The sequence below is a fragment of the Argopecten irradians genome, chromosome 1, assembly GCF_041381155.1.
Source record: "Argopecten irradians isolate NY chromosome 1, Ai_NY, whole genome shotgun sequence".
Taxonomy (NCBI): domain Eukaryota; kingdom Metazoa; phylum Mollusca; class Bivalvia; order Pectinida; family Pectinidae; genus Argopecten; species Argopecten irradians.
Genome location: NC_091134.1, coordinates 68,659,892 through 68,682,087, shown reverse-complemented (window position 1 = coordinate 68,682,087; position 22,196 = coordinate 68,659,892). Strand labels below are relative to the sequence as shown.

Genomic DNA, 22,196 nt, shown 5'->3' with positions numbered 1-22,196 from the left:
CATGTGCACTATATATAAACAATATGCTGGTAAATGTGTGCATGCTTATGGCGTTCCAAAATCTTCCTCTTATTAAGACTTTTTCTAGCGTATAACACTCCAGTAAGTAACTAATCCAAAACTTGTAACGTGTCTTAGGTAATCTACTGCATTTTATAAGTCTGTGTTTACTCATTAAAGGCTATAAATCCTTTACGACTGGTCTATGTATTAATAACTATTAATAATTAACTAATAATAATTAACTCAAGGTTTTGTTTGCAACGATTTATTTATCTTCAAGGTGTTTATTTGATATGAACGGTACACACGCAACGTGGTTTCATCTGAAACAAATAAACAAGAGTTAATTATAGGTCACACAGCCAGGACAAAATCTTACTTTTGCGTTTGTCTAAATATTTATCATATTAAAATGTATCTGATAGAGTGAAAAGTGTGATATTGTTGGCTAGATATGTGGATGGGGGGTACCATGGGACTTATATAAACGTGCCGGACTTCTATAGTGCAGACATAAACATTACGGTGTTAGAGAGGGTAAGTTCTTTATTGATTTTAATTAATTATAAATCAGCGTTATATTGTCTTCGTTATATACTTTGAAATAATTTATATAAACGAGCATCGTTTATCAGATAATATTGTCAAGTGAAAACTTTATCTGTAATTACCATAATTTAAGTTATTCATCGCATCCACCCTCACAATTGAAAGCTACCCCTCTGCAATATAAATAACGAGTTCGGTTAGATCAAAGAATGAAATATTGGGGTAATCATACAAAACAAATCATAAACAAAAAGCAGAGAAAATGCGTGAAAAACTTCATTTGAATTTTTCAAATTACCTTATGTTTTCTGTAACTAAATCTTCATTTAAATAGAATAAGTAATATGTATTATGTAAGGATATATTTGTGGTTCAACGTCGCTGTTTTCTGATATACCAGCAATGACAATAGAAGAGCAATGTCAACTATAATATAAACACAACAGTCCGGTGGACTAACTTTTCTGATTCATGTTGTCTTCGTGATCGATGAACAATTTTTAATTACACAATTTTAGTTCTTAATTTGTGTGTCTTTGATGTGTTACTTGGTCGCTATGTTTACAATAACACTTAATAAACAAAGCCTGGTGTTGTTCACGAACGAGCTGCAATGTATACATACTTGAAGGCACTTCCTCAGAAGGACAAGGACATATACCCTCACAGGCGATCGCAATACGTCTGCAATATAAACATTTCAACTCAAAGCCAGTTGAATTACATCTTCAGTGCAAATATGTGGGGGAACGCTGAAACTATTTACAAATGAAATATATGATTCTATAGTAACTTTAGATAATATTTGCCTATTTCAATTTTAAAAGTGTCATTACTGTTAACATTTGACGGATATTGTTTCTATTTCTCTGAGTGCCGTTTACACGAGGCATTTCTTAGCCACCATCGTGTCGCGAATGGTGTGACGGCAAAGAACGACAACCTTCATTATCTAAACCAAGTCCGAGATTCTAAATCTAATGCGACCACATGTTGGAAACCTCGTGACCTCGTTTTATCCAACAGAGATACAATTGTTTATAAATTTCTGTATATTTTGTGAGGCAGTGGTATACTCGTGTTCTGTCTCTTTACAATAGTTGAACGTCTACCTATTTTATATTGCTATCTTAACGCATACCGGCAGAGGGCAGCAGACGCCTTCCTCACATTTTAAAATCATTTTTCTCTATTCTCTCCAGATTGTGTTAATTGGAGAATCAAATTTTTCACAGATAAAAAGAACCAGCTGCGGGTATTTCCACAGTCCTAGTTTTCTTATCTATAACTAACCTCCTTGGGGAAAGTGATGGTCACTCTGTATATGAATGGGAATGAAAGGTAAACAAAGGTGGATTTGTCAGTTTTTATGTGCTTCTTAGGAATACACAGTTTAAGCTACAATATATGTTTCGCAAATGTTTCAACATTTGATCATTTAAGTTAAGTAGATTTTTAGATATATTTTCATATTAAAGGGACAATTCAGTCTAAGAGAACATTAAAATTTGTACTTATATCGATAAAAACCAGTTCTAATGGAAATTAGATCAGTCGGTTTTAATGTGATATGCCTGAAAAGCCCATGGTGGTGACATGTGTGTAGATGTTCAAAATCGCTCGCTGTCCGCCATTACACATTGTGGTCGAACTTCTTGTAAGCCGAACCCTGCCCCTTGCTCGTAGAGTAATGCAACTTTTGTCTAGAACTGCTCAAATCGCTCTGACAGTAGTGTGTTTACCTAATTAGGTGAATTGTCTTGCCTAAAATCATTTTATCACATTCTCAGTGGTTATGTAGTTTATTTGTTTAACGTGCGTGACTTTGGCTCGGGTATGGCTACAGCGTCCATATTGTACCTGCTTAATCGTATTGATCAACGATTTGATATTTCAACGATATTAATTAAAATACTAAACAATGACGTGGAATTTGTCAATTTTTTTATGTGATATGTTTCATAAGAAATGTAGAACAATACATTTATGCCATATTTTGCTTCTTAGTTATGTAAAAGAATTAGCCTGAGTGAATTGTCCCTTTAAACAAAATGGTTGTGATACTTATACCATGTATTATTCTGACATTGACACACCCCACTACCCAGTATAACAGTCTAATTGTTTCAAGTTACCAACATCGCCTGCCTTATCTTCTAGACTGGTGCAAACAGATTTCCTTTATCTAGATATGGTGTGAACTCTAGTGCCATTCCAAAACCAGAAAAGAATACCTGAACGCTACTAACCAAGTTTATTCCAGTGTATCAAATGCATATTTTTCAGAGATGAAAATGAAAAATCTTATTTACGAAAGTTTTTTTTCTCTAAAATTCAAAAAGGTTTCATCTTTGGTTTTATTTCAATTTCATTACATATGCAAGTTAAAAGGATATGCATATCTTTATTCAAACACATTGGCGGCAAGTTATGCAGTTGAGTTGAAGAACATTTTTGGTATCGATCCCATAAACGTTTTAGCAGAAACAAACGTTTGGCATCGACACATTTTTTTCAATCCCGAAAACCATTTTGGCAGCAGAAATCCGCTTGGGACCTGGAAACTTTGGGATCAATCCCGAAAATAGTGTTTGCAGAAATACTTTTGGGACCTACATACATTTGGGATTTATCCCAGAAATTGTCAATTTTGGAAGAAATTTTGAAAAAAGGGTGTGCTGTTAACTTGTTTTCAAAACAGTTGTTCGAAACCTATATACCATACATGAGGAAATGCAATGGCATAAATAAATGGTTTGAGAGTATTAAGCTTCTTACACGTGTATAAACCACTTTATACAAATGCATATTCCTGGAAATGCCCAGCGAAAAGAGGAACACCAATCTGTTTTCCTCTTCTCGAATATATTCGGCTATTTACAGAAATATATGTTATTGATAACTTTTCATGTCCCTTTGAAATGAAATCACTGTATCATGTAGATTCACGTAATACATGCTTTATTATTTATTACTACATACTTACTGTGCTTTCAAGGATTACATCAATTTATAACCCGCGGGCAATTTGCCGGTGCAGGTTATCTGGGATTTAATTGACAAAATCACAGAAAGTGCCCGATTTTGTTCCCGTTGGCTATACCCCGGTGCGGGTATTACGCAGGAAATTACAGTACTCCGACGTTTATGAAAATAAGAACTTGGTAACTTGGTACACCATTGCGATTTGGGCGAGCCTTTTGACATAAATAAGACGGGATGGGAAGTATTTTGCTTGTGAATCTACTCTTAAATATCATAATAGAGTAATGTAGTACTAAATATGTATTTATGGTCGATGGAAATATCTTTTCCAGCATCTGTTCTAACGACAGGCGATTTACGTCGGTACCTCCCTTGGCGTGGTGACATGTTTACATCTGTCAAGATTGTTTTTTTGCGACAGTTAGAGAAAATCATTTATATATCATTGTGTGGCTGATATATTTGGAAACACATGCACCAAACGTCAGTATCCAAAAATATCTCTAAATGCAGTTAAAAGCGACAATCTTAGCTCTGTTCAAATTCTGATTTTCTCACTCTCGCTTTAGGGGGTACCTAGTTCCGGTGTCGGTGTCAGTCATACTTACCCGCATTCTGCTCCACACTGATTACTGTAAGTGTTACCGTCTGTTCCGCACACAGGTTCATATTCTTCTGTACAGATACACGGTTCAGGACACGGACACTCTCCCTCACATTGTACTTTTACCTTCCTGTTAGGTAAACAACCGTAATACGATAGATAGCATACATATTACGTCACTAAGAAAACACTAAAGGAATCGCCATTTGTGATGAACCGTAAGGTTCAAAGAAATAAAGAACTGAAATCGTTACAACAAAAAAGAAAGAGAAAACGTTACAGAACGGTAAACAACAGGCTCACAGATTGATTTTTTTTTTCATTAATCCGACGTTTATGAAAATAAGAAAATGGCAATTATACCCCGATGGAATTACAACGAGTGACATGCAATTATGATTGATTGTTGTATGCTGCGGTAAGTAAATAGTTTTGTGTCGGTCATACTTACTCGCATTCTGCTCCACACTGATTACTGTAAGTGTTACCGTCTGTTCCGCACACAGGTTGATATTCCTTTGTGCAGATACACGGTTCAGGACATGGACACTCCCCCTCACATTGCACTTTTACCTTCCTGTTAGGTAAACAACCGTAATACGATAAATAGTATACATATTACGTCTCTAAGAAAACACTAAAGGAATCGCCATTTCTGATGAACCGTAAGGTTCAAAGGAATAAAGAATTGAAATTGTTACAACCAAAAAGAAAGAGAAAACGTTACAGAACGGTAAACAACAGGCCCACAGATTGTTGATTTCAAATTTCTTCATTACTCCGACGTTTATGAAAATAAGAACATGGCAATCATACCCCGATGGAAATAGAAATAGTTACATCAATGCTTCAATGAGATCTTGACACTTACTACTATTGTCCCATTATTACGGTTGATTGTTGTATGCTGCGGTAAGTAAATTGTTTTGTGTCGGTCATACTTACTCGCATTCTGCTCCACACTGATTACTGTAAGTGTTACCGTCTGTTCCGCACACAGGTTGATATTCCTTTGTGCAGATACACGGTTCAGGACACGGACACTCTCCCTCACATTGTACTTTTACCTTCCTGTTAGGTAAACAACCGTAATACGATAGATAGTATACATATTACGTCTCTAAGAAAACACTAAAGGAATCGCCATTTCTGATGAACCGTAAGGTTCAAAGAAACAAAGAATTGAAATTGTTACAATCAAAAAGAAAGAGAAAACGTTACAGAACGGTAAACAACAGGCTCACAGATTGATTTTTTTTCATTAATCCGACGTTTATGAAAATAAGAAACTGGCAATTATACCCCGATGGAATTACAACGAGTGACATGCAATTATGATTGATTGTTGTATGCTGCGGTAAGTAAATAGTTTTGTGTCGGTCATACTTACTCGCATTCTGCTCCACACTGATTACTGTAAGTGTTACCGTCTGTTCCGCACACAGGTTCATATTCCTTTGTGCAGATACACGGTTCAGGACACGGACACTCTCCCTCACATTGTACTTTTACCTTCCTGTTAGGTAAACAACCGTAATACGATAGATAGCATACATATTACGTCTCTAAGAAAACACTAAAGGAATCGCCATTTCTGATGAACCGTAAGGTTCAAAGGAATAAAGAATTGAAATTGTTACAACCAAAAAGAAAGAGAAAACGTTACAGAACGGTAAACAACAGGCCCACAGATTGTTGATTTCAAATTTCTTCATTACTCCGACGTTTATGAAAATAAGAACATGGCAATCATACCCCGATGGAAATAGAAATAGTTACATCAATGCTTCAATGAGATCTTGACACTTACTACTATTGTCCCATTATTACGGTTGATTGTTGTATGCTGCGGTAAGTAATTTGTTTTGTGTCGGTCATACTTACTCGCATTCTGCTTCACACTGATTACTGTAAGTGTTACCGTCTGTTCCGCACACAGGTTGATATTCTTCTGTACAGATACACGGTTCAGGACACGGACACTCTCCCTCACATTGTACTTTTACCTTCCTGTTAGGTAAACAACCGTAATACGATAGATAGCATACATATTACGTCTCTAAGAAAACACTAAAGGAATCGCCATTTCTGATGAACCGTAAGGTTCAAAGAAATAAATAATTGAAATCGTTACAACAAAAAAGAAAGAGAAAACGTTACAGAACGGTAAACAACAGGCTCACAGATTGATTTTAATTTTTTCATTAATCCGACGTTTATGAAAATAAGAAAATGGCAATTATACCCCGATGGAATTACAACGAGTGACATGCAATTATGATTGATTGTTGTATGCTGCGGTAAGTAAATAGTTTTGTGTCGGTCATACTTACTCGCATTCTGCTCCACACTGATTACTGTAAGTGTTACCGTCTGTTCCGCACACAGGTTGATATTCCTTTGTGCAGATACACGGTTCAGGACATGGACACTCCCCCTTGCACTTCATGGCGGTCTTCCTGTTAGGGAGGGAAATATCAAAATTATCTGATAGAAGATCAACAGTGGTCTGGTTACCTCTTATGTTAACACGCTACTAGTACAAGTGGTGTAATGATAACGCTGCGATGGACTGCATTGTAAGTTCCAAGATGATACTGGAAATAATTGATATCAGTTACTCCTGGAACTGGTTGTTTCTACCATGCTGCGTAAAACCAGGCAATATAATTACTTACTGACAAAGGCTGAATTGGGTAGGTCTACCTGTTCTCTCCACAAAATAACAATATACATATAATGTCCACTGTGATCAGTTGTACAATCTTTCAAAAAAGCTCTCTACACCACAAACCTTCTATCGTTATTATTTAACATGTTAAATGCACGAATTTTCAAATAGTATTAACTTCTTCTAAAAAAACTATACTGTGACTAAATTATGCCTCTGTGGGCTTTATGGGAACACGGGTATAGGTATAGCATACCTATATACTCGCGTAGTATTGCAATACAAGTATACTCACAAGCGTTCTGCGTTACAACTATACTGACAAAATACAACTATACTCACAAAAATTCTGCAATACAGTTATACTCACAAACATTCTGTAATACATTTATACTCACAAACATTCTGTAATACATTTATACTCACAAAAATTCTGCAATACATTTATACTCACAAACATTCTGTAATACATCTATACTCACAAACATTTTGTAATACATCTATATTCACAAACATTCTGTAATACATCTATATTCACAAACATTCTGTAATACATCTATATTCACAAACATTCTGCGATACATCTATACTCACAAACATTCTGTAATACATCTATACTCACAAAAATTCTGTAATACATCTATACTCACAAACATTTTGTAAAACATCTATACTCACAAACATTCTGCAATACATCTATATTCACAAACATTCTGTAATACATCTATATTCACAAACATTTTGTAATACATCTATACTCACAAACATTCTGTAATACATCTATACTCACAAACATTCTGTAATACATCTATATTCACAAACATTCTGTAATACATCTATACTCACAAACATTCTGTAATACATCTATACTCACAAACATTTTGTAATACATCTATACTCACAAACATTCTGTAATACATCTATATTCACAAACATTCTGTAATACATCTATACTCACAAACATTTTGTAATACATCTATACTCACAAACATTTTGTAATACATCTATATTCACAAACATTCTGTAATACATCTATATTCACAAACATTCTGTGATACATCTATATTCACAAACATTCTGTAATACATCTATACTCACAAACATTATGTAATACATCTATACTCACAAACATTCTGTAATACATCTATACTCACAAACATTCTGTAATACATCTATACTCACAAACATTCTGTAATACATCTATATACACAAACAAATTCACAAACACTTCTGTAATACATCTATATCACAAACATTCTGTAATACATCTATATCACAAACATTCTGTAATACATCTATATCACAAACATTCTGTAATACATCTATACTCACAAACATTCTGTAATACATCTATACTCACAAACATTCTGTAATACATCTATACTCACAAACATTCTGTAATACATCTATACTCACAAACATTCTGTAATACATCTATATTCACAAACATTCTGTAATACATCTATACTCACAAACATTCTGTAATACATCTATACTCACAAACATTCTGTAATACATCTATACTCACAAACATTCTGTAATACATCTATACTCACAAACATTTGTAATCACATCTATACTCACAAACATTTTGTAATACATCTATATCAAACATTGTAACATAAAATTCTGTAATACATCTATACTTACAAACATTTTGTAATACATCTATACTCACAAACATTCTGTAATACATCTATACTCAAAACATTCTGTAATACATCTATATTCACAAACATTCTGTAATACATCTATACTCACAAACATTCTGTAATACATCTATACTCACAAACATTTTGTAATACATCTATACTCACAAACATTCTGCAATACATCTATATTCACAAACATTCTGTAATACATCTATACTCACAAACATTTTGTAATACATCTATACTACAAACATTTTGTAATACATCTATATTCACAAACATTCTGTTAATACATCTATATTCACAAACATTCTGTGATACATCTATATTCACAAACATTCTGTAATACATCTATACTCACAAACATTCTGTAATACATCTATACTCACAAAACATTCTGTAATACATCTATACACTCACAAACATAATACTCTATACTCACAAACATTCTGTAATACATCTATACTCACAAACATTCTGTAATACATCTATACTCACAAACATTCTGTAATACATCTATACTCACAAACATTCTGTAATACATCTATACTCACAAACATTCTGTAATACATCTATACTATATTCACAAACAATTCTGTGATACATCTATACTTCTGTACAATCATACTCACAAACATTCTGTAATACATCTATATTCACAAACATTCTGTAATACATCTATACTCACAAACATTTTGTAATACATCTATACTCACAAACATTTTGTAATACATCTATACTCACAAACATTCTGTAATACATCTATACTCACAAACATTCTGTAATACATCTATATTCACAGACATTCTGTAATACATCTATACTCACAAACATTCTGTAATACATCTATACTCACAAACATTCTGCGATTCAACAATACCCATCGACATTTTGCAATACATCTATACTCACAAACATTCTGCGATACAGCTATACTCACAAACATTCTGCGATTCAACAATACCCATCGACATTTTGAAATACATCTATACTCAAAAACGTTCTGTGATACAGATATACTCACAAACATTCTGCGATATAGCTATACTCACAAACATTCTGCGATACGTGTATTTTCGTATGCCTTGCCATCCTCGTCATAAACAATGCTTTTCGTCTTTGGACATTCGCAGTTGTTTTTAATTTTCTGTTCTGGGTCGCGACATGTTACCGTGATGTACAAGTTACAGTGATTTTTCCGCACATTTTTTTTTATATTTCTATTTTTTTCAAAAGCTGAATTACGGTAACCATGTAAGTGTTTATTCAAAACAAATTTGTTCATTTGCAATCGATATTGCTACCAAATCAACGTTTTTTATTTGAATGTTTGTATTTTTCAATGACTGCAGGAGACAGATTGAAATCATGACTTACTTGCCTATTAATCTTGAAACATGAAATCATCGTTTATTTTGTTTTACAAGCATTTTCAAAAAATCATCTCCATCATAGTAGGTCAAAGGATGCAAAATCACGGATGGAAAGGCAATGTACTGATCGGGCATGGATGGACAGGATCGAAATAGAGAAGATATTCTTTTATCCGGTGCATACATCTGATGTTTACTTCTTTAAGCAATTTTTTATATATATTTATTGAATTTCTGTAAGTTATAGGTCCTCTGCCGCTTCGTTTGTCTATCTTATACTATCAAAAGCTGAATCTTGCTATCAGTGATGTAATTTTTGTCGCGTTTTTGAACACTTGGTGCAGTTAGCAGGTTTTTAAAAGCACATGTCCTTAAGATTTTGAAATCACGATAACTAATTATATAAACTAGTCCTGCATGCATCGTCAACTGTATCAATTAGCGGTGAAAATAAATGCCACCTGGACAAAAAAAAAAAAAAAAAAAAAAAAAACCCACACATTTTCAAAATTAAACAATGACCTTTGTTACTGAAGTATCTTGGACTAAATATTATTCATGTCGATTTGTCAACTATTTCTTTCTGTGCGTTAATTTTGACAAAATCCTTCAAAAAATTAGAAAAATCACGGTAACTGGTCGCGCCACAGTAGAGAAAAAACAAGAGGCCCATAGGCTTCAACGGTCATCTGACTATTGACACAATACAACACCTCAAAAAATAGTAGTGGTGAACAATTAAGCCATCACACTTTTAATAGAAGTTCAGGTTCAGGATATATTTGATGACTTATACCTTGAATAAAGGTCAAGGTCATTCATTTTAATAAACGTGGTGTCCCTTGATCCCCACCATGCTACAAGTCCAATATAAGGTCTCTAGGAATCTTAGTTATTTACAAGACGTTGTTTCAAGATTTTAGCCTTGACCTTTACATCTTAAAATATTTTATTAAATTAAAATTTTTAATTTTGGATCGGGCAGCAGACAAAGCCTATATATGCCCTCTCCACATGATTACATATTTTATCTTTAAAAGATTACTCGCACTGGACTGGATCTATAAAATAATATTTAATCATTTTTAGAATTAACACAAATCATGCATATTACTGAAAACACATATAAATCGTTATTTAAATATAAAATTAGAAGAAATTACCTATAGCGAGAATAACATGCATATCTTAATTAATAACGGTATTGATTGATCAATTTTCGCTTAATCAAAAGGTTCTAATTTTAGTTTTACTGAATTATGAATATGATTAAAACTGATAACTTCAAACTTAAAACTTAATCCCTCAAAGTCACTCTCACTCCGGACATTCATTGTAATCGGGCAGCACTAAAATGTCCATAGTGTTTTACCACTAAGTACCTGCATAATGTACCCCGTCACAAATATAGTGAGTATGAGCAACATTGAGTGAATATATATATATGCATGTATATTTACTTTTACATTTAATTTATAAAGGAAAATGGATTAATTAGTTTATTCTTCACATTCATGCTTTCATCTATCTGAGAGCCAAGTCACATGAAAATATATGATACAGTAAAGGGTAAAGTAGAAGTAAACATAGTATCAGTGCAGTATAAGTGCAGTTTAAAGTCCCATTATGCTTTCACCAAACTTTGCTAAAATATTTATTAACATCCCTTATGAAAGGTTCTTCATTTGGTTTCTTTCCAATGAAGATAATTACGCAATTATCAATTAGTAAAGAATACTTAAAATAGAACGGGTTGATTTGCATAGTTAAAAATACCTCGTGTATACGTATGTTCGGTACCCGGATAGTAAACAAAAACACGCATGGCCGAGAGAGAGGGCAGTTTTGAGTAAACGGTGAGCAATACAATGTTCTATAATTGTTTTAGTATATGATACATATCAGATTTCACAAATTATAAATGTGTCCTGTCAATGGTTACATATCGTTTATATAAAGCTTAATACAGAATACGTATTAATCGAAAAATAGTGGATGTAAATAGTGAAATGCGTACATGGGGCAACATATGGGGTATTTTATCGTACCAATATAAACACGTGGCCGTGTCAATTTTGGTAATGATCGGTTGATTTTAACTTTCCTCTCGTGTAATAATTTGAGATAAATACAGTATTTATCCCAAATTATATATTGATAAGTAAATATCATGATGCTACTAGTCTATTCATAATTTAAGAGTTAGGAGAGCACAGTATATCTAAAATACTTAGAACATACGTAAAGAGGTGGACCAATATAGCTTACTATATACATGTATAACTGCTTTCTATTTCTTCTTTGGGTATCTTATAACGGTATTCTTATGTCTATGAAATATGTGATAGTACATGTAGATGAAAGATTACTGGAATCGGTGCTAGTCGAGATACGCCAATCTGTATGTTGAGACATGTCTGTATTATATATATTACTTTGCTCGTTATCAACACGGTTACTGCATATATATATATACGATAGTATACATAGTATGTATTATCTAGATAATATTTTATCAATTGTAGGCGGAAGAATCATTTGTAATATGTATACAATATTACATGCAATACCTGTCTCGCTACACACCACACTTGTTCTTCGGCAGTGTACTGTACTTATTTACGTCTGTGTAGTGTAACTTCCGGTTTGCTGCGACTCCTCATTTTATTATCTTTCGTTGTACATGCCCCCTTTTAAATTTAGATTACAGTTTAGGAATTCGCTTTACATGTACACACTTTCTAGATATTTCCTTTTTAACGAAATTAGTGTTTATTAACAATGTTTTACCAAGTCTCGCAAGGTCTCGTTAACGTGGTTTACTGTCGTTCGAGTCTCTCGGACTTTTCCATGCGTCGTAGATATGTAAACAAATAGAGAGCGTGTTGTGATTCCCCCTGGGACACAACAACTCTACGATAGGGTAGGTAGCATCCAATCGTTTTAAAACTTGCTCCAACCTCTGATATGTATAAAGAAAATTCAAAGCAAAGCGTCACTTTCAAATTTTCGGCCGTGCAGAACAGATCGCGCTTGTTCGTAGTGAAATTCAACAAAAATTCTCCCTTCCCTTCCCGCCCGGTATTTACGTTAATTGTGTAGGTTGTGTTAAACTGTGTACCTTTATATGTGTAGAATAGCTTAGAATAGATTACTTAGTTTAGTCCTTAATTAGTCGAGGTTAGTCGGTCTCTAGACGGACAAATTACTACCTGGTTTATTACATGTGGTTCTTCCACTTACTGTAATCATAATTATAAAAAATATGTTATGCAATAATATTTTGCAATATTGTGTCATGATTATATCATCTATCTATAATTATGTAACATTACATAATACCATGATACAGTAATAAACCTTGGCTAGATTATCACCCAAACCTGAACGACTTTAGTTTTATTTATTGCTTTGTAAGGCAGAAAGTTCGTTTTATCAACTTTCTGCTTTGCAACATGACGACTGTACTATTAATTCGTATATTACATCTATACATATCTATTCTCAGTATTCATGTACCCAACTTATATGTGTTTGTTAGGACCCAGCACTTAATTGACATATATACCGTTGCTATTACCTCCTTTATTTTTTTTATCAATTATACATGTAAAAATTTTCTGGTATATATTCCAACCGGGGGGGGGGGGGGGGGGGGGATACCGATACCTGTCGAGATTTCATTTCTGTATAATTAACTGATTAAATGTTTCTCGATTACGTTTCGTGTGGTTAGAAAAGGATCATCATACATTTCATCAGAGTACGCGTGTATATACATCAAGTATTGATTACCAGGTGCATGAGTCTTAATTATCGTATGGGCATTTTTAAATATACATGTAGGCCTACATTTTTATGTACACGGAACGAATTAAAGTAATCAAAGACTCGCATTTATATTCGTACAAACGTCAGTATTAGAGTGAACTAAGGGGATATAAATATTGTCAGACTATTTCATCATTAAAAAGACACAACATATATTATTTTGACCCATGATGCTACCTGGCGGACTATCAATTTCCGCCAGTACGTAATTCTTAGTACGGTATACATGTACGTAGTAAAAAGGAAAAGGGAATTGAAACTGAAATTTCTCTAATTTCACGAGTGTGCATTCCATTTTACGCCGAACGTGAATTATGTTTATTAGCATTCAGCCTATTTGTTTTCATAGAAAAAGTTCGATTTATGGAGCAAGTCTAAAAGTTTATGCGCTAAATAAAATATGTAAGAAAAATAGGTTCGTGATACCTGCTAGGACTTTACCAGTCTTATCAAAACGGATATTTCCCCATGTTCTCTTCTTTTAATGAAGGACTGATCCAGGGTTTCTTTAGCTTTTCTGGTATACTTTTCCACCAGATTTTAGTTCACTTGATGAACTGTATAGAAATCATTAACTGACTGTTTTTATACTTCATTTCTTAGTACTATTCAATCAAACCAAATTATTCTACATTTTGTACATGCATTCCTTTTCCTGTCCCGTGCATGCAATGAATTATGAGATGATATGAATCACATAGGCCTACATGTGGTTCATTCACAGGTGTTTGGCTCTATAGACTTTTTTTCTCTCTCTATATACTGACACAGTATCACATATATATATACATGTATATGTGTGTGTGTAGAAAAAATAGAGCCAAACACCTGTGGTTCATATACATGTATCTTTACATGTAACATAAACATAATTATGTTTCTGTATGTAGTAATTTTAAAGTGAATAGTCGGGCAAAGAATACCAGTCTAAATGCGTTCATTGGCCTTCCAAAAGTTCTCACATATTAATACGACTGTCAAGTTCTGCTTAGTTTCCCAGCTCTGACCATTAAAGTAAAGAAAAGTTGAAAGCATTGAAAGCGAGGCTGTGTGGAAATGTAACCACGGACATAGTGTGCCGGGAGGACGTTTTAGAATTCCCATACTTTAAATTAATTTCTTCGTACGCAGACAGATTTTGACGAGAGATTTTTATTTTTCCATTTCAGAAGAAATTATACTGGATACATTCACACCATTTTTACCGACTTTAGCCATCCTTGCCCGACTGTTCACTTTAAAGTTCATACTAATAATTTTATGCTACAATGTGGATTGTACTCAGTTAGTAATTCATGATCATGATCACTTGTCATGGTTATATCTGATAATGCCGATACACTGGTCTAAGTTTATGTTCGGTCTTCGATGGGGTAGAACACGTGGGCTTACCAGACTTCGTATGAATGTATACATCGCTGTATTGATATACAAAGAACCAAAGTGTAAGATCTATATAGCAGGTAACGACATGGCGTGTTTGTATTTACTTTCATTTGTTTACGAGTTTTGTCGAGCCACCCCATGGGAGGCCTCATCAGGTAACACAAACGTGTGTTCGGTTTCGATGTACATTTCAATAAAGCCAGATTAGGCCATATAGGCATCTATAAATTGTTAATACAAAATACATAAGATCAGCAAATAAAACAGTAATTATAATTTTGTTAATTGCTTGCTTTCCATTCAAGAACAAACACTTTTTAAATAGTTTTAGCCTAGTTTTATATAGAAACTACATATAAATACATAAGTTAGATGTACAACATGAACTTTAGGCCCACGCGTGGAATGCGTGGGTTCGTAACGTGCAGTCGATCGCGATCGAGCAACTTGACCGCTCAATTGTCGTTGTTTGAAGAATTGGTCTCCCTCTTCACCACGTTCCAACAGACGCATGTGTGTTCGCTGACACGTATAAGTTTGGCGAGTTGCGTTCGCCATGCATGATGTTGAAGTTTGTTAGGGAAATCCCACTTTTTATGTGCCTACGCATGCGTACTAGATTGTTTTGGCTCTGGGGCGGAACTACGGATTTCCCCCTCTCCGAAGAGGGGTTTTCTATTGTTTTTGAAAAACATGGAAATGTTGGGCATTTTTTATTAGCGGATATTTTCATATAGGGATTGGATTTCGTTTTTATGTTAACCATGCTTGTATGGATCAATTCCTCTAAGAATATATTCTATGGGGCGCGTTAGCGCCCCATATTGAATATATTCTTAGAGGAATTGCTCCATACAAGCATGGTTAACATAAAAACGAAATCCAATCCCTATATTTACACTCACACGACTTTATATTTATATTTTATGCAATAAAATCGTCATTTGAAAGTGACGTAATTATTCAATAAAAGTCGGTCAAAAGTGGGAGGAGCTTATTCAATTGAACAGCGAATTATGACGCTTCACGTAAGGTAGAATTATTCATCCGCGAAGACAAAAAAAGTTCAATATTTTAGTGTAAAATAAACATGACAAACAAAGTAAATTTCAGAGATAATTTTATTTAATCAGATCAGAACTTTAAATATATATTCAATTTTGCTAAAAGTTAATATATAGCGTAATAACATAAAGAATTTGTACACGGCCACATGTGTGAACTCGGTGACCGTTATTGTGCAGCGAGGCGAAGCTGACGCACGCTTACACACTTGAGTTTGCCGAAGTTGGCAAAACACCGATTTTCAAGTAGCTCAATGTGTTTGAGATGTCGTCTGACTTGACGATATTACATCCTTGGGAGCCATGTGATTATATAATCTACGCTTAGATCCATATCGCCATCGATAGATGAAACAAATTCACTTGTGTTCGATGGATATGTACAATGTATTTGTGGTGACGCGTAACTGTCAACACGTGGCTTATTAGCGGTGCATGTTTTATAATACACACGATTAAATTCTCAAAGAACAAAGACAAGAGGATATGTTTATAACTGACCTCTATCAGAGGGTCTCACGCCCGTCCATCCCAAAGACTCGATCGTAGGACGAACATAGGCACAGAGGTAATGTTTACATTTGACAACCATCATTTTTAACAAAAATGAAAGCACGTCGCCCCGGTCGGGATATTTTTCCGTTTCTTTATACAATTGTTAATTTAAAAATTGTTTGAATCATATATAAATATAAAACATGTATATATCGTTTACATTTTTCCAAAATTCTATGAAAAACAACAATATACACGTAATGTTGCGTCAAAATGTAAACAAAGCCATGTGTTTCTTTTAAAAAAAAGTAGTCCTTTTACGTTGCACAGAACATTTTCATACGCAAGTTCAAAGTTCAATGTTACCATGCAGTTATGGTAAACAAAATCGGCTAGTATTAGCGTATAGTGACCAAGCCTAGCAAGTGTAAATATAAGGATATATGTTCTACTATTCAGCAAAGTTTGGTACTTTATGACGATATTTTTTTCACCCCAAAACATAATGGGGCTTTAATTAATCAATATTTAATCAATATATTAATTTTACTTCAAAATTAATAATAGCTTTAAAGTCTACCTGTTGATTCAATGTATTTCTTAATGTATGCACACATTGCTGAATTTATATCAGGACGGGGGTGATTACTTCCCCTTGTAAGCAAATTAATGAAGACTGTGTAACCTTTCATCCCAGCATGTCACAGGCCCACTATGAATACCATGGACCTTTCGGTTCTTGAGAATAAGTCGTTTTAAGGTTTTAGGCTTTTTAACCACTGTGACCTTGAATGATAGTCAAAGTCGTTCATCTGAACAAACATGGTAGCCCTTCATGCCAGCAAGCTGCAGGCCCAATATGAGTACCATGAGCCTTTCGGTTCTTGAGAAGATTTTTGCCTTTTTGGCAAATGTGACCTTGAATGAAGGTCAAGGTCATTCATTTGGAAAAAAAAACCAACAACAACCTTATTTTCCCTTCATCCAAGCATGTTACAGCCCAAATATCAGTATCCTGGGCATTTTAATAATAGCTTTAAAGTCTACCTGTTGATTCAATGTATTTCTTAATGTATGCACACATTGCTGAATTTATATCAGGACGGGGGTGATTACTTCCCCTTGTAAGCAAATTAATGAAGACTGTGTAACCTTTCATCCCAGCATGTCACAGGCCCACTATGAATACCATGGACCTTTCGGTTCTTGAGAATAAGTCGTTTTAAGGTTTTAGGCTTTTTAACCACTGTGACCTTGAATGATAGTCAAAGTCGTTCATCTGAACAAACATGGTAGCCCTTCATGCCAGCAAGCTGCAGGCCCAATATGAGTACCATGAGCCTTTCGGTTCTTGAGAAGATTTTTGCCTTTTTGGCAAATGTGACCTTGAATGAAGGTCAAGGTCATTCATTTGGAAAAAAAAAACCAACAACAACCTTATTTTCCCTTCATCCAAGCATGTTACAGCCCAAATATCAGTATCCTGGGCATTTCGGTTATTGAGAAGAAGTCGTTTGAATGAAAAGTTTACGCACAGAGCATGGTGTACGGCGGACGACGCACGACGACGGACGATGCATGATAACATTAAAAAGTAAAAGAAAATAACTCAAACATTTAGTGTAAATTCAAGTCTAAACACCGACTGCCGAAAAGAGTAAAGCGAGAAGATTGCTCCGAACAAAAATAAACGTTCTCATCGGTATGTATGTCGCTTGAGGTGTGGCAGATAGATTTTTAATCATATCACGCCATCTTGTGGTTTTGTGCACGATAGTCATGTAGCAAGAACGCTTGAATCAGATGATTGACTATGTGTTTCATTTAAGGATTTGCCTGTTGAAATAATATGACAACAAATGACGGAAACAGACTTGAATCTGTCCGGATTAGGACGCCATCATCCTGAAAAGCATGGTGACACAGCACTTGCATCTGTTGAGATTTAAGTGTAGAACAAGCATTCGTGTTAAAACTATTCTGAATTGGTTTTTGTTTGAGTTGGTTTTTCAAGAAATTAATAAAGAATTTTAATGAAATCTAGTTCCAATATATATGTAGAAGTATACTCCCATGTAAGAGACATTATTTTTATATTTCATATTTAGATCACAATCGTGTAAAAATTAAAAACAGATAATGCTAATTGACAGAACACGGAACATGCTAAAATGCAGAATGCAAAATGACAGTACATACTAAAAGCGGAATGAAAATCGGAGCATAGATAAACCAAAAACAAAAGAGTTCAGCTTCCGTGTAGCCCAATTCGCTTTTTTGGGAAGCTAATACTTGTCGAACTTTTAGGATGGCTATCTCGGGTCAAACCATGTTTGGTCCGAAATGAAAATTAGTTAGCGATAATGAAAGAACTATATGTATTGAACATTGAATAATCAGCATTTTCCAAGAGACCACGTTATGACAATTAATAGCCTTATTCATGTGTAACGTTAGTTGAGTGTGTGTCATCCTGAAAACATATATCATATCATATAGGACATTCACCCAAATAGAATATTATCTGGCACGGTCATCAATTCGATTAACAATAGAATAAAAATAGAATATTGATGACAAATTTCAAACAACTGAACTTAACTTACTTGCACTTCGCAAAACATTTATTGTCATAGGTAACACCATCTGCTCCACAAATCGGTCTGTACTTTCTTGAGCATCGACATCCAGGCTTTCCAAAACAGGGGCAAACTCCTCGACAATCGACGGACGTCCCGCTGTATTAAACAACACAATAACCCTATACCTATCTTCCGTATACACGTCACATATGTACACAGATACTTATTTATCATTTAGGATACGAAAATATTCATATTTAAAAAATACGGGATAAAGAAATAACATAAATGAAAGATAGTGTACGATTGTACAAGGGGGTGATTTTCGTGATGTACAATTATATGAAGGGTTTGTCAATTAACTTATCAAAGACAGAATATCGAATGATTAACATAGTTAAAATATAAGTAAAGCTGTTAGACATGTATATAAAGACTGAAGAAAATGTAAATATGCTCTCCTACTGTTTAGTCACACGGCTTTAACATTGCAATCAGGTCTCCATAATTTCAGTTTTAATGTACAATACAGGTAAAACTGAAACAAACGTGAACTCACGCGCACTTCGCCAGACGCCTGTGATTGTACGTGTAGCCATCCTTTCCACACACATAGACCGTTCGTTTGGGGACGTTACATTGTTTTTTACATGGACATTCTCCAACACAATCGATCTGAATGTTTCTGCAACATAAAATGTTGCTGGATAAATATTTAAACTTATACCAAAGCTTGTTACTTTTTAAACTTATAACAAAAAAATTGGAAAGATGTGTCTAAGATTTAAGTTAGAATTGATTGCTCTAATTATTGTTTGTGCATAATTAAAAATAAAAACCTTGTCATTTGAAACATTACAAACATAAATGGTCAACCTCAGGAAAAAAACTATTGGACCAACACAACTGTACCTTATATTGGTATATCTTATTTCTGTATTATACGTATTGTTGCTTTCTTACTATAAATACTTTATTTGAATGTGTTACACTAATTTCCATTGGATAAAAGTTTAAGGTTATTCTTGCATACAGGCAGAACGTTTCGCGGGGAATTTTAACAGCGTGTCGGTCAATGACTAACTTAAACTAATGGCTTAGAGATACAATGCGCTACAACTGAATTTGTTTTATTGTAAAATGCGAAAAAGCACTGCAACCAATGCCTAATTAGTACCTCATTGATTTATTCAAATTATATTATAAGTATCATTCTCATTATGTTTTTGGTTTATAAAGTCATTGACAAAACACAGCACATTTTGTTTCTTCGCGCCTTTGAGCAATATCCTTTTTTTTACATTATCAAATCCAAATTATTGATTTCCACAGAAATATTAAAGTATTTGAGGAAAATAAGCTTATTAACATGATCACTGACCTTCATCTAAAAGTGGTCCACCTATCATTTGCTTAGGATGTATTTTTCTGAGGTTTCAGTCCCGTTGAAGTCTCGTTTCGACATAGTTCAAAGAAGTTATGAGATTTTCCAATAAAATCTATCAATATCTGTAGCAAGGAGTCAGTTGCAAATTTGCCAAAAAATTACATTTTTATTCTTTATATAGTTTGTATACGGGGATTTTAAGAAATGACTCATCTAGCGGTCATTTTGATAATGTGGATTTTTTCGCTTTTTAAAGAGTTTTACCATTTTTTGCTTAAATTGTTTTTACTTAAATAATCACTGCATGAGCATTTTTAGCTGTACCGAGCTAATTTTGATATAATTCTTAACCAATTTCTTGGTAATTAAAATATTAAGCATTAATGTGTGAAATGATACGCGTTTATCACTTTATTATATCATTTAATGGTCATTTAAGCATTTTAATTTTTACTCTAAAATATTGAAAAATAACAGATATTGAAATGGGGCAAAAGAGTAAGCACACGGACCCCCCATTTTACTGCGTGATTTAGAAAGAGCAAAATTTTCCATATTGATATGCAATATATTTCCAAAAGTTTAATACCAGAACTTTTTCTATAATGGGTTTAATCTGGCAAAAATGGCTGAAAATTGGAGCATATTGTAGAGGTAGCATATGTTGTTATTCTGAGTAAAAATTGGGTCTTATTAATCATAACTGCTATATGTTTTTAAAAGAAGACTTATGGGAAATAAACTATACAAACAGCCATGCATATCAAACACCTAATGTCAGATTGATCAGTATTCAACTGATATTTTCACTCGAGTAAAAAATAGAACATATCTGCACCATAAACCTTATATATTTCATTCTATCACAATAACGCAGGAACAGAATATAACATTGGTTATGATTTAATAAATCAAGCCAATGAACACCATATAAAGTTTCTTTGTTTGTTTAACAGATACTGATGCTATAGACGTATTACTGTAACAGATACTGACCTACATCGTACTGTACACGTATTACTGTAACAGATACTGACCTACATCGTGCTGTTCATGTATTACTGTAACAGATACTGACCTACATCGTGCTGTTCATGTATTACTGTAACAGATACTGACCTACATCGTGCTGTACACGTATTACTGTAACAGATACTGACTTACATCGTGCTGTTCATGTATTACTGTAACAGATACTGACCTACATCGTGCTGTACATGTATTACTGTAACAGATACTGACCTACATCGTACTGTACACGTATTACTGTAACAGATACTGACCTACATCGTACTGTACACGTATTACTGTAACAGATACTGACCTACATCGTGCTGTACATGTATTACTGTAACAGATACTGACCTACATCGTGCTGTACATGTATTACTGTAACAGATACTGACCTACATCGTGCTGTTCATGTATTACTGTAACAGATACTGACCTACATCGTGCTGTACATGTATTACTGTAACAGATACTGACCTACATCGTGCTGTACATGTATTACTGTAACAGATACTGACCTACATCGTACTGTACACGTATTACTGTAACAGATACTGACCTACATCGTGCTGTACATGTATTACTGTAACAGATACTGACCTA

At 34.1% G+C, this 22,196-nt stretch overlaps 1 protein-coding gene across 1 annotated transcript; it reads right to left on the bottom strand.

Annotated features, from left to right (window-relative positions):
* Positions 1-252: 252 nt before the first annotated feature.
* On the bottom strand, positions 253-20,377 carry LOC138310723 (serine protease inhibitor dipetalogastin-like). Its single transcript, XM_069252098.1, has 12 exons — positions 20,373-20,377; positions 19,755-19,880; positions 19,220-19,351; positions 6,475-6,600; positions 6,026-6,151; positions 5,532-5,657; positions 5,087-5,212; positions 4,593-4,718; positions 4,146-4,271; positions 1,178-1,236; positions 675-725; positions 253-326 (listed from the first exon to the last, which is right to left on the bottom strand). The coding sequence occupies exons 1-11, from the start codon at positions 20,375-20,377 to the stop codon at positions 718-720; spliced, it is 1,086 nt and encodes a 361-aa protein (XP_069108199.1). The 3' UTR covers positions 253-326; positions 675-717.
* Positions 20,378-22,196: the final 1,819 nt, after the last annotated feature.

Bases quoted from the DNA above. Each gene is read 5' to 3' on its own strand.
- LOC138310723 (XM_069252098.1), bottom strand. The intron at 5,213-5,531 runs GTAAGTATGACC...TTTACCTAACAG, and splicing joins CAGTGTGGAGCAGAATGCGA to GAAGGTAAAAGTACAATGTG. The intron at 4,272-4,592 runs GTAAGTATGACC...TTTACCTAACAG, and splicing joins CAGTGTGGAGCAGAATGCGA to GAAGGTAAAAGTACAATGTG.